At 45.7% G+C, this 12,778-nt stretch overlaps 1 protein-coding gene across 2 annotated transcripts in view; it reads right to left on the reverse strand.

Annotated features, from left to right (window-relative positions):
• The window catches only part of LOC140396596 (synapsin-3-like), a 749,989-nt gene that overhangs the window by 67,629 nt on the left and 669,582 nt on the right, over positions 1-12,778 (reverse strand). For both annotated transcript variants that reach the window (XM_072485394.1, XM_072485395.1), the window contains exon 8: positions 3,716-3,858. In XM_072485394.1, the coding sequence (XP_072341495.1) occupies positions 3,716-3,858 (143 nt within the window). The remainder of the gene's footprint in view (positions 1-3,715; positions 3,859-12,778) is intronic.

Genomic DNA, 12,778 nt, shown 5'->3' on the forward strand with positions numbered 1-12,778 from the left:
TCAGCCATGGTCTCATTGAATGGCGGAGCAGGCTCGAGGGGCCAGATAGCCGACTCCTGCTCCTGGTTCTTATGTTCTTATGGAATGGTTATTTTGTGTTGGCCATATTCCTGAAAGAAAAGCCAAGAGAAGACTGTGGCAATGGGAGGGTAAAGTGTGCGACTGTTGTACACGGCAGATATGGAGTTGTATTGACAGGAAGCTGAGTTAAATTAGGTGCCTGTGGACAGCCCGTTCAGGTTGCGGATGTGGTAACAACCTCCTCTGCTTCCTCCTCCTCCTGACGTGGTCGCCTAATTCCTGGTAGAAGGGCTGTGTCCTCACGATGGTCGGTTATTTTTGTCTGAGTACAACAGCATTCCCCCCCCCCTCCCACTCCGCCCCCCCCCCCCCCCCCCCCCCCCGCCAATAAGGCTTATCTACTCAGATGGTGTTTCTCATGCAGCATAGCTCCCATTGGGGGTGTAGAGCACTCGTTGCCCAGCAACCACCCTCCGGATTGACCAAGAAGATTACTGGACAGAACCAACATACCAGGACTGTTGCCAGGATAGCGGACGTTTACCAGCACAAAGTGCTGAACATTCCGGAAGTGGCTCAGCGTTGAGATGTGGCGCTTGCAAAGCCATCTCTGTGCAATTGGTGGCTTTCTGCACCAGAGGGAACCTCTTTGCTGGCAAAGCCATATGCCAGTTCCATCTGCTTTCTTTGTTCAGAGAACACGATGAACTCCCCTCTCCTGCTGTACATGACCTGGGAGATGTGCCGCGTCCCTAGAAAGATCCCAGTATGAAGCAATGAAGTGTCACAATCACCGTAACTGGCAGCCCCGATCTGAGTGTCTCGGTCTGGTTCCAGGAGCTGGCAGAACTCCGTGAACACCTCTTCCATGAATCACACAAAATGCACACCCTGCTCCTGAGCTCGGAAACATGCTCCTGGGAAACGGTAGGGATAAGGGTTGCTGCTGAGAGCCCCCCCCCCCCCGCATCCTCCTCGTCATCCCTCTGTCAGCAGGTTGTCTTCTTATTTGCTGCCTCGAACCCCCCCCCCCCCCCCCCCGCCCCCCCAGCCTAGTGAGTCTGTTACTATGGAACCCACCGGAGAAAGTGATGTGTCCAAGAGCCCTGCCAATGTCTTCTCCATGTGTCGACCACCTCCAGTAGATTCACCAAATGTAAAACACCAAGGCTTCCATAACTCCAAGTGAGACAGTAGAAAGTGATCAACAACTAAATCCCAAGTTGTTGATGACCCCTTAATTGTGCTGGTGTGGGTGAGGGGTTGCGGGGGGTGGGGGGGTCCCCACTTGTTACTGAACTAATGTTAAGCTGTGAGTGTTTCAGAAAGATTATTAATGAGAGCAATGTGATCTAAAACAGCAGGTGTGAAGTCAATGTTAGATGGTGACTATTAAAAAAAAAAAAATTCCAATTAAAGGGCAATTTAGCGTGGCCAATCCACCTAGCCTGCACATCTTTGGGTTGTGGGGGTGAAACCCACGCAGTCACGGGGAGAATGTGAAAACTCCACACGGACAGTGACCCGGGGCTGGGATTGAACCTGGGACCTCAGCGCCGTGAGGCAGCAGTGCTAACCACTGCGGCACCATGCCATTCTGTGAGGCAGCAGTGCTAACCACTGCGGCGCCATGGCATTCCGTGTGGCAGCAGTGCTAACCACTGCACCATTCCGTGTGGCAGCAGTGCTAACCACTGCACCATTCCGTGTGGCAGCAGTGCTAACCACTGCGGCACCGTGCCACCCCAGGTGGTGACTGTTCAAACAATCTGGAAGAAATACCCGGCCGGACCTGACAGCGTCTGTGGAGAAAGAATCAGAGTTAACGTTTCTTGTCAATGACCATGTTCCTTTCTCCACAGGAGCTGCCAGGCCTGTTGAGCATTTCCAGCATTTACTGTTTACCCGGATTTCCAGCAAACACATGCTTTTGTTTTTGCACTTACAGAGTGTAGCACATGTTGTCTGATGTGTGGTTGACTGGCCAGACGGGTCTGTTGTGATTTTAAATTCCTATTGAGGACATTCCAAATGGAAACCTGCAGAATGCATCAATATTTGACTTGCAGGCGGGATTTCCTGCCTCAAAACCCAAACCGATTTTTACTGGCTGGTGTTCAGACTCCAGTCAAGTGCAGTTTAGTTCAAAGCAGCTAAAGCTGCTGCCAATCTCGGGAGGGGAAAGAGTTTTCGACAAAGGGTCCTGTTTCTGAAAGTTCCCAACATTTTGGGAGCTTTGGAAAACAGCAACTTTTAAACAGTCATTGTTGTTTTCACCAATTAGGCACCAGAAATACTTTGAGAAAACTTTGGCGAGGAGTGATCCAGACTCGAAACATTGGCTCCCTTCTCTCTCCACAGACGCTGTCAAACCTGCTGCCAATTTCCAGCATCTTCTGGTTTTCTTTCAGATTCCAGCAGCCATTCCTAACAGGACTAGACAGGGTAGATGCAGGGAAGATGTTCCCAATGACGGGTGTGTCCAGAACCAGGGGTCACAGTCTGAGGATTCAGGGTAAACCATTTCGGACAGAGATGAGGAGACACTTCTTCACACACAGAGTGGTGAGCCTGTGGAATTCATTACCACAGGAAGTAGTTGATGCTAAAACATTTATTCAAGAGGCGGCTGGATATAGCACTTGGGGAGAATGGGATCAAAGGCTATGGGGAGAAAGCAGGATTAGGCCATTGAGTTGGATGATCAGCCATGATGGTGATGAATGGTGGAGCAGGCTCGAAGGGCCAAAAGGCCTCCTCCTGCTCCTATCTTCTATGTATCTATGTATCTGCAGTAACGTGCTTTTATTATCCTGAAATACTTGCATTGGAGATGCCTGGTTATAGACAGAGTGAGCACATATTGAGTAGGAAGCTTTGCTATGGAAAAAAAGGAATTTTAGCCCCGAAAATCCATATACAAACAAATTTCATTCATTCCTCTTTCCCTTTTTCCTTTAGGTATCGGGAACACCCAGATTTATGCCCAAAATCTCCACCTGGCAAACTTGCCATCTCTTCCTGTCACTGCTGAACCTCCACATAGGAAATTGGAAAATTCTTTTTACTATTTGGAGGTAAATTTAACCTGGCTTCTCTTCAGCATCTTTCTTTCCAAAGATTGGGCAAGGGTGCGTTACGTGAATAAGAAAGATGTCTTTGTGACAAATCAATTTGATTATCCCTTCATACAGGAGAAACCCTACTCGCCGACACGTCACAGGAGCATGAAGGTGACCTGAGACTCGGCTCAGTAAGAAACATTAAAAAAAAATTCAAATAATTTCCAATGAAGGGGCAATTTAGCGTGGCCACTCCACCTCCCCGGCACATCTTTGGGTTGTGAGGGTGAGACACGGGGAGAATGTGCAAACTCCACACGGGCAGTGACCTGGGGCCGGGATCGAACCCGGGTCCTCAGTGCCGGAGACAGCAGTGCTAACCACTGTGCCACTGTGCTGCCCAAGCTCAGTAAGAAACATGACTTACAATTCTGCAAACTGACATTTATCCCCATGTCTGAAGGAAGCCTCTTGGTACAAATTGACATATCCCCACCACAACTTTAAAATGTGGCAAATACTGTAGATAATACATTGTTCCCTCTTTTTCATATGCATGCTGAAATGCCAATACAACTCTGAAGTTTGGCATGTTGAATCACAGTTAGAATAGATAAAATGGCAGTATTTACATGTAAGCTTTATAATTGCTCCCGATCTTCTGAATTCTGATATCATACTTGGAGTCAATGTAAGGCTCTGTGGTCGCATAAGTTTTTGCAAGGGCCACAACGCTGGCTATATCCTGGAAGTCGTAATGATTTTCAACTTTTACCTGCATGAGCCCAGGTCAACAGGAGAAAGAATAAGAAGTCAAGAGAATTAGGAACATTATTATTAAATCATACAAAGTATCTGACAATCTCTTGTGACCAAAAGCATGACCAGTATGTATCCATTCTCCAAGTTCCATTGAGAGCTCTCTGAAATTACCCAGTGTCACATCCTCACTTACACAATCTCATTTGCTCCAGGTGACACTATCCGTACTGATTTGTGAAAGTGCGAATTAAGGTTTGGAACAAAGGAACACAGACTCCTGTGTTGGCTTTTCCTCGATATCTTGTTCATCATCATCATTATCGATGAGAAATCTATTTCTGCTCTCCTATCTCGTCCTCAACATCCTCTCCCTGATGAGGAAAGGTCCAGCTTTAACCACGAATGGGTGAGCCTTAAACCCTTAGTATCAAGACAGAAAAGCGGAAGCTTTGAACTTTGAGCTGCTTCATATTATTTACATCCACTGAACTGCTGACTGGACCATTCATCCCTCCCATTTTGCCCTCTCCCGTAGCTCAATAACATTCCTATCAGCTCTATGGCCTGCTCCTCAATGTTAGTTCCCATTTTGTGGAATGTCCTTCCAGTTCTCTGCCTTTCACATGAATTGAGCACAAGTTTCATCTAATTTAACTAATTTAATCAATGTTAGTATCAGACTGTCAAAATGGAGTGAGGGGTTTCGAGATTCTCCATGCAAATAATTTGTTACTAGAGATGGCAATACATATATACTGTCAGATAGAAAACCTTAATCTTTACAATGCAGTGTAAAGGGTGCGCGATATGGGCTAAGGTGGCAGTGTGACCACCATTCGCTTACCACTGCGAATAGTGCATCGTTCACTGCAGTTTATTCACTTGTCTGTTAAGTTTCTTGAATATTCTCACTTGTCTGTTAAGTTTCTTGAATATTCTATCACAGTTTTATTATTTTAATTTCATAGATGAATGACTGAGGAAAAACAAACTTCTCCGGCATCCAGACAAATTCAACTTGTTCAATTACCGGGATCTTCGCATTATTTGAGCAATAATGTGGAGACTCTTTCAGCTGTCATTCACTGAAGAGTTTCGACTGATTCACAGAAACATACCAGCACAGTGGCACAGTGGTTAGCACTGCTGCCTCACAGCTCCAGGGACCCAGGTTCAATTCCAGCCTCGGATGACTGTCTGTATTGAATCATAGAATCATAGAATTTACAGTGCAGAAGGAGGCCATTTGGTCTATCGAATCTGCATTAGCCCTTGGAAAGAGCACTCTACTTAAGCCCATACCTCCACCCTAACCCTGTACCCAGTAACCACATCTAACCTCTTTGGACACCAAGGGGCAATTTAGCATGGCCAATCCACCTAACCTGCACATCTTTGGACTGTGGGAGAAACCGGAGCATCCGGAGGAAACCCACGCAGACACGGGGAGAACGTGCAAACTCCGCACAGACAGTGACCCAAGCCGGGAGTCGAACCTGGGACCCTGGAGCTGTGAAGCGACTGTGATAACCACTGTGCTACCATGCTGCCCAGTCTGCCTGGGTTTCCTCCGGGTGATCTGTTTCCTCCCACAGTCCAAGGCCATGTCAGGTTATCCCTTAATATCCAGGGATGTGCAGGTTAGGTTATAGGGTTACAGGGACTGGGCGGGGTGGATAGGGGTGTGGACATGGGTAGAGTGCTAATTCGAAGGGTCATGCATACTTGATGGGCTGAATGGCCTCCTTCGACAACACCGGAACACCTGCTCAGCAGTCTGCCAAAATCCCAAGCTTGAGGCCCAAGGTGCCTTGCTGAAAAACAGCTTCCTTCCCGTGTAAATCAGTCTAACGACGATTATTTGAAAATTCATAACTTTTGTTTATCAGGAACCAGGGTAAACTTTTAAACATCTGATGACCTTACAATGAAAGAGACACAACAGCTTCATTAGATAGGAAGGTTTTGTGGTATTTTGTTTTAAACTGCCAGATGGCAGGCATTGCATTTAGTAGATTAGTGCTTTTAAAAAAAACTGGTATCAGATGTATTTGAACCTTACACTACACTATTAGGAGCCTGATTTTGATGGGAGCGGAGCCGACTGTTTATTTCAGAAAGGCACTTTGACCCTCACTGGGAGGCCCCCGTGGCAGTGTCTGTGAGACAATCATCAGGGTTAATGACCCCATGAGGCGACCAACCCCAATCTATAAGTGGCAATAATTTTCCCAATCAAGCTGTCTGTACAATGGCTGTTTCTGGGAGAGGTTTGCTCCATGTGATATCACATTTTGTTTGGGAGGGTCTTACATAGTCCACACCTGACAACTGCACAAATCTACAATTCACCACACACTAACCATGGCTTTATATATTTCCATGCATACTGCAGTTATAGAAAAGAACCTGGAAATCTATGTTGCAATGTCAATGTTCCCTTGCCTGTTTAAGAAGTAGCCAATTGACAATATGGCTATGAGAGCACAGGAACAGGAGGTTAGGATGTATTAATTCCAGCAAAGCTCATCTCTCCTGTACCCAAGCTGAACACAGAACGTTGAATGGATTTGAAATCTGACACTTGCTGGAGAGTTTCTGTCCCACATTTATTTTGTGTTGTAGAGCTTCTGTATAACCTCAATTGTTTGGATTGTCTGATTTAATGATTCCCAGGATGTTTCTGTTTTTAATTGTCTCACCACATTGTCTCCATGTTGCGAGACATGAGGCCACTCTTACCTCCAAATCCCTTTCTGAGTCATTGTTGAGCGATTATGGGCACGATCGAACAGCCGCTCCCGACTCAGCCAGTAACGGAATCTCACGAGCGTTGCAAACTGGATTCTGGGCGGGATCCAGATTTGCAAATTCAAGTGAGTAGTTAGCCTCACTTGCATCTGTCTGCGCCTGAGCGACTTGAATCGAATCCCCTCGCCTCAGACCCCGGCCTGGTGCCGTTTAGCAATGGTTTCCACTTGGGGGAGGGGAATCTCCTCGGCAATCAGAGGTCAGCCTCTGGGCAGGCTGGTACCTGGCACTAATGCCATCCGGGTGCTGTAACCTGGGCATGCTAGCAATGCCAATGTACACAGACTGGCAGGAGCACTGCCAGGGTGCCAGCCTGGCAGTACCAAGGTGGCATCTTGTCCATGCTGAGGGCTTGGCCCAGGGATGCCCTGAGGTGTGGCGAGGGAGGCTCAAGAACCCCCTAATCAATAAGTTGGGGCGTTCGGTGGGGGAGGGGGTCTGGGGGTCTCATTAGGGGATTGAGAGCACTCTAGTGCAGGAAATTAAGGTAAGTGCAGCCTTGGCGGGGCCTTCCTCACCGAGGCCCGAAAAAAGAACAGGGTCCAGGTGACTAGCGGGGTCATTCTCGGTGCGGTAAGCTCTGGGAAACACCCCTCGAAAAGCACCCACAGGGGACTCTGTTCCTTCCATCAAATCGCACCTGTGCTGCACATTACGTCATCCAATGATCCAACATTTTGGACAGAATTTAATTCAGCCCCTCACAGCAGGAATATGGCAGCTGGGTCTACTACATGGTGGGGGAATCTACATGACATGGTGACGCTCCACCTCCCACACTCCGGTCAGAGGCGGGAAGGGGGCGGTGACGCAGCCGCCTACAACGGCATCTCAATTAGATTCAGTAATGAGCTACTCGACAACAATAAACCCTGAGCCCAACAGAATTTAGTGATGGCTCAGGGATTAAATGGGAATCGCATGTCTCTCTTGTGCCTCCCGAAGCCCCCGCTGTCTGCAGCCGTGTGAATTTCCTTTCCATCAATTAAGAACATAAGAACATAAGAACTAGGAGCAGGAGTAGGCCATCTGGCCCCTCGAGCCTGCTCCACCATTCAATGAGATCATGGCTGATCTTTTGTGGACTCAGCTCCACTTTCCAGTCCGAACACCATAACCCTTAATCCCTTTATTCTTCAAAAAACTATCTATCTTTATCTCGAAAACATTTAATGAAGGAGCCTCTACTGCTTCACTGGGCAAGGAATTCCATAGATTCACAACCCTTTGGGTGAAGAAGTTCCCCCTAAACTCAGTCCAAAATCTACTTCCCCTTATTTTGAGGCTATGCCCCCTAGTTCTGCTTTCACCCGCCAGTGGAAACAACCTGCCCGCATCTATCCTATCTATTCCCTTCATATTTTTATATGTTTCGATAAGATCCCCCCTTATCCTTCTAAATTCCAACGAGTACAGTCCCAGTCTACTCAACCTCTCCTCGTAATCCAACCCCTTCAGCTCTGGGATTAACCTAGTGAATCTCCTCTGCACACCCTCCAGTGCCAGTACGTCCTTTCTCAAGTAAGGAGACCAAAACTGAACACAATACTCCAGGTGTGGCCTCACTAACACCTTATACAATTGCAGCAGAACCTCCCTAGTCTTAAACTCCATCCCTCTAGCAATGAAGGACAAAATTCCATTTGCTTTCTTAATCACCTGTTGCACCTGAAAACCAACTTTTTGCGACTCATGCACTAGCACACCCAGGTCTCGCTGCACAGCAGCATGTTTTAATATTTTATCATTTAAATAATAATCCCTTTTGCTGTTATTCCTACCAAAATGGATAACCTCACATTTGTCAACATTGTATTCCATCTGCCAGACCCTAGCCCAGTCGCTTAGCCTATCCAAATCTCTCTGCAGACTTCCAGTCTCCTCTGCACTTTTTGCTTTACCACTTAACTTAGTGTCGTCTGCAAACTTGGACACATTGCCCTTGGTCCCCAACTCCAAATCATCTATTTAAATTGTGAACAGTTGTGGGCCCAACTGTGATCCCTGAGGGACACCACTAGCTACTGATTGCCAACCAGAGAAACACCCATTAATCCCCACTCTTTGCTTTCTATTAATTAACCAATCCTCGATCCATGCTACTACTTTCCCCTTAATGCCATGCATCTTTATCTTATGCAACAACCTTTTGTGTGGCACCTTGTCAAAGGCTTTCTGGAAATCCAGATATACCACATCCATTGGCTCCCCGTTATCTACCGCACTGTTAATGTCCTCAAAAAATTCCACTAAATTAGTTAGGCACGACCTGCCCTTTATGAACCCATGCTGAGTCTGTCCAATGGGACAATTTCCATTTGGATGCCTCGCTATTTCTTCCTTGATGATAGATTCCAGCATCTTCCCTACTACCGAAGTTAAGCTCACTGGCCTATAATTACCCGCTTTCTGCCGACCTCCTTTTTTAAACAGTGGTGTCACATTTGCTAATTTCCAATCCGCCGGTGTAGAAGCCAAGTATTTCAAATACAACTAGTATAGGTAAAAGATAGCTGTTTAAGCATAAATGTTGAGCCCCAGTTTTTAATACCCATTTATACAGCATAATTCACTTTTACTGAAGTCCATTGTTCTGGCAAATGCATATTTTCAAAAACAGTGTGACATTAAAAAAAGCACAGTTGCAAGATAATTTGACACTGTCTTGTGCTAATTGTCAAGGACAGGGACTGGATACACAGCAACATTGTTCACAATGCAGATAACAGCTGGGTCAGAAAAGCTGATGTTGTACATTGAAGATGGACGGCTTGCCATCAAATCAAATGTGTTTGAGTCTAACCCAAACCAATTAGGATTATATTGGGGGGTGATTAGACGACTTAAGACAGATATGAAAGTGTATAACTGAAAAGTTTCTCCCGGCCATTTTAGGTTAGGTTGGGTTTTGTTGTCTTTGTGAGTATTGTCTTTGTAGCTTAAGTTTTGTCTTTCTGTTAGTTTAGTCAGTTTTTGCCTTTGATTCTAGTCTCCATTTTAGTTTATGTCTTTTGGGGGTTGTCAGTCTAACAGTCTGTGTCAGTGATGTTAGTCCACTTTTGACTGAGTTTGAGTTTAGCTGAAGATTAGCTTTCTCTCTCTCTTCATGTTTCATTGCCAGACTTTGACCTTTAAAAAGTTACTTTCGAGCTGTCTGCCTAAGCAAAGAAAGATAATGTCTGTAATTCTCTGAAAGCTTCGAATTGTCTACGAATTGCCTTTTAAATGACTTTCAAATTGTAATCAAGCGACTACAAATAAAACAATTCTTTTTGGCACCTGAGGAGTTTATACTGCAAATTTCTGCTGAGTTCCAGTATTCGCAAAGTGCTACTGATAACCGAATAGCAGAGATGATATAAATTCCTTCAACTTTACACAGTCGAATAATACAAGGAATCGAACAACTTAACACAGTCTATAAATATTACAAATCTTACAACTTGTCGTATTGCGCCAGGACTTGATTCATCAACTAAGCTTCCCCCAAACTTGGCGTAGTTCGACAGGTTAAGATACTTATAAATTTAAGATTCTTTCAGCCGGGACCACCCCAGAGTCTAGTGAATTTTGGTAAATTATCACTAGTGCATTTGCAATTTCCCTAGCCATCTCTTTTAGTACTCTGGGATGCATTCCATCAGGTCCAGGAGACTTGTCTACCTTTATCCCCATTAGCTTGCCCATCACTACCTCCTTGGTGATAACAATCCTCTCAAGGTCCTCACCTGTCATAGCCTCATTTCCATCAGTCACTGGCATGTTATTTGTGTCTTCCACTGTGAAGACCGACCCAAAAAACCTGTTCAGTTCCTCAGCCATTTCCTCATCTCCCATTACTAAATCTCCCTTCTCATCCTCTAAAGGACCAATATTTACCTTAGCCACTCTTTTTTGTTTTATGTATTTGTAGAAACTTTTACTATCTGTTTTTATATTCTGAGCAAGTTTACTCTCATAATCTATCTTTCTCTTCTTTATAGCTTTTTTAGTAGCTTTCTGTTGCCCCCTAAAGATTTCCCAGTCCTCTAGTCTCCCACTGATCTTTGCTACTTTGTATGCTTTTTCCTTCAATTTGATACTCTCCTTTATTTCCTTAGATATCCACGGTCGATTTCCCCTCTTTCTACCATCCTTCCTGTTTGTTGGTATAAACCTTTGCTGAGAACTGTGAAAAATCACTTGGAAGGTTCTCCACTGTTTCTCAACTGTTTCACTATAAAGTCTTTGCTCCCAGTCTACCTTAGCTAGTTCTTCTCTCATCCCATTGTAATCTCCTTTGTTTAAGCACAAAACTCTAGAGCTTGATTTTACCTTCTCACCCTCCATCTGTATTTTAAATTCCACCATATTGTGATCGCTCCTTCCGAGAGGATCCCTAACTATGAGATCCTGAATCAATCCTGTCTCATTACACAGGACCAGATCTAGGACCGCTTGTTCCCTCGTAGGTTCCATTACATACTGTTCTAGGAAACTATCGCGGATACATTCTATAAACTCCTCCTCAAGGCTGCCTTGACCAACCTGGTTAAACCAATCGACATGTAGATTAAAATCCCCCATGATAACTGCTGTACCATTTCTACATGCATCAGTTATTTCTTTGTTTATTGCCTGCCCCACCATACTGTTACTATATGGTGGCCTATAGATTACTCCTATTAGTGACTTTTTCACCTTACTATTCCTGATTTCCACCCAAATGGATTCAACCTTATCCTCCATAGCACCGATGTCATCCCTTACTGTTGCCCGGATGTCATCCTTAAATAACAGAGCTACACCACCTCCCTTACCATCCACTCTGTCCTTCCGAAAGGTTTGATACCCTCGGATATTTAACTCCCAGTCGTGACCATCCTTTAACCATGTTTCAGTAATGGCCACTAAATCATAGTCATTCACGATGATTTGCGCCATCAACTCATTTACCTTATTCCGAATACTACGAGCATTCAGGTAAAGTACACTTATGTTGGCTTTTTTACCTCTGTTCTGAATCTTAACACCTCGATCAGTAACCTCTCCTGAGTTATATTTCCTCTTAACCTTTCTCCTAATTTTCCTTGTCGTCGAACCCATATCTTCCTGTAACAACCTGCCGCGTCGCTTACCATTAATGTTTTCACTTCCCGTTTTATTTATTTTAGTATTCCTGGTCCTATTCACTGAGCTCCCCTCAGTCACTGTACCTTGGACTGTCGCCCTATTTGATTTTTGACTATGGCTTCTCTGCCTTACACTTTTCCCCTTACTGCCTTTTATTTCTGTCCTTGTTTTACTACCTTCCAACTTCCTGCATCGGTTCCCATCCCCCTGCCACATTAGTTTAAACTCTCCCCAACAGCTCTAGCAAACACCCCTCCTAGGACATCGGTTCCAGTCCTGCCCAGGTGCAGACCGTCTGGTTTGTACTGGTCCCACCTCCCCCAGAACCGGTTCCAATATCCCAGGAATTTGAATCCCTCCCTCTTGCACCATCTCTCGAGCCACGTATTCATCCTCTCTATCCTGACATTCCTACTCTGACTAGCTCGTGGCACTGGTAGCAATCCTGAGATTACTACCTTTGAGGTCCTACTTTTTAGTTTAACTCCTAGCTCCCTAAATTCAGCTTGTAGGACCTCATCCCATTTTTTACCTATATCGTTGGTGCCTATGTGCACCACGACAGCTGGCTGTTCATCCTCCCCCCCCAGAATGTCCTGCAGCCGCTCCGAGACATCCTTGACCCTTGCACCAGGGAGGCAACATACCAACCTGGAGTCTCGATTGCGTCCGCAGAACAGCCTGTCTATTCCCCTTACAATTGAGTCCCCTATCACTATAGCCCTGCCATTCTTCTTCCTGCCCAGCTGCGCAGCAGAGCCAGCCACGGTGCCATGAACCTGGCTGCTGCTGCCTTCCCCTGGTGAGCCATCTCCCTCAACAGTATCCAAAGCGGTATATCTGTTTTGCAGGGAGATGACCGCAGAGGACACCTGCACTGCCTTCCTACTCTTGCTCTGACTTTTGGTCACCCATTTACTATCTCCCTCAGTACCTTTCACCTGCGGTGTGACCAACTCGCTAAACGTGCTATCCACGACGCCCTCAGCATCGCGGATGCTCCAAAGTGA

Source organism: Scyliorhinus torazame, chromosome 19 (assembly GCF_047496885.1).
Source record: "Scyliorhinus torazame isolate Kashiwa2021f chromosome 19, sScyTor2.1, whole genome shotgun sequence".
Taxonomy (NCBI): domain Eukaryota; kingdom Metazoa; phylum Chordata; class Chondrichthyes; order Carcharhiniformes; family Scyliorhinidae; genus Scyliorhinus; species Scyliorhinus torazame.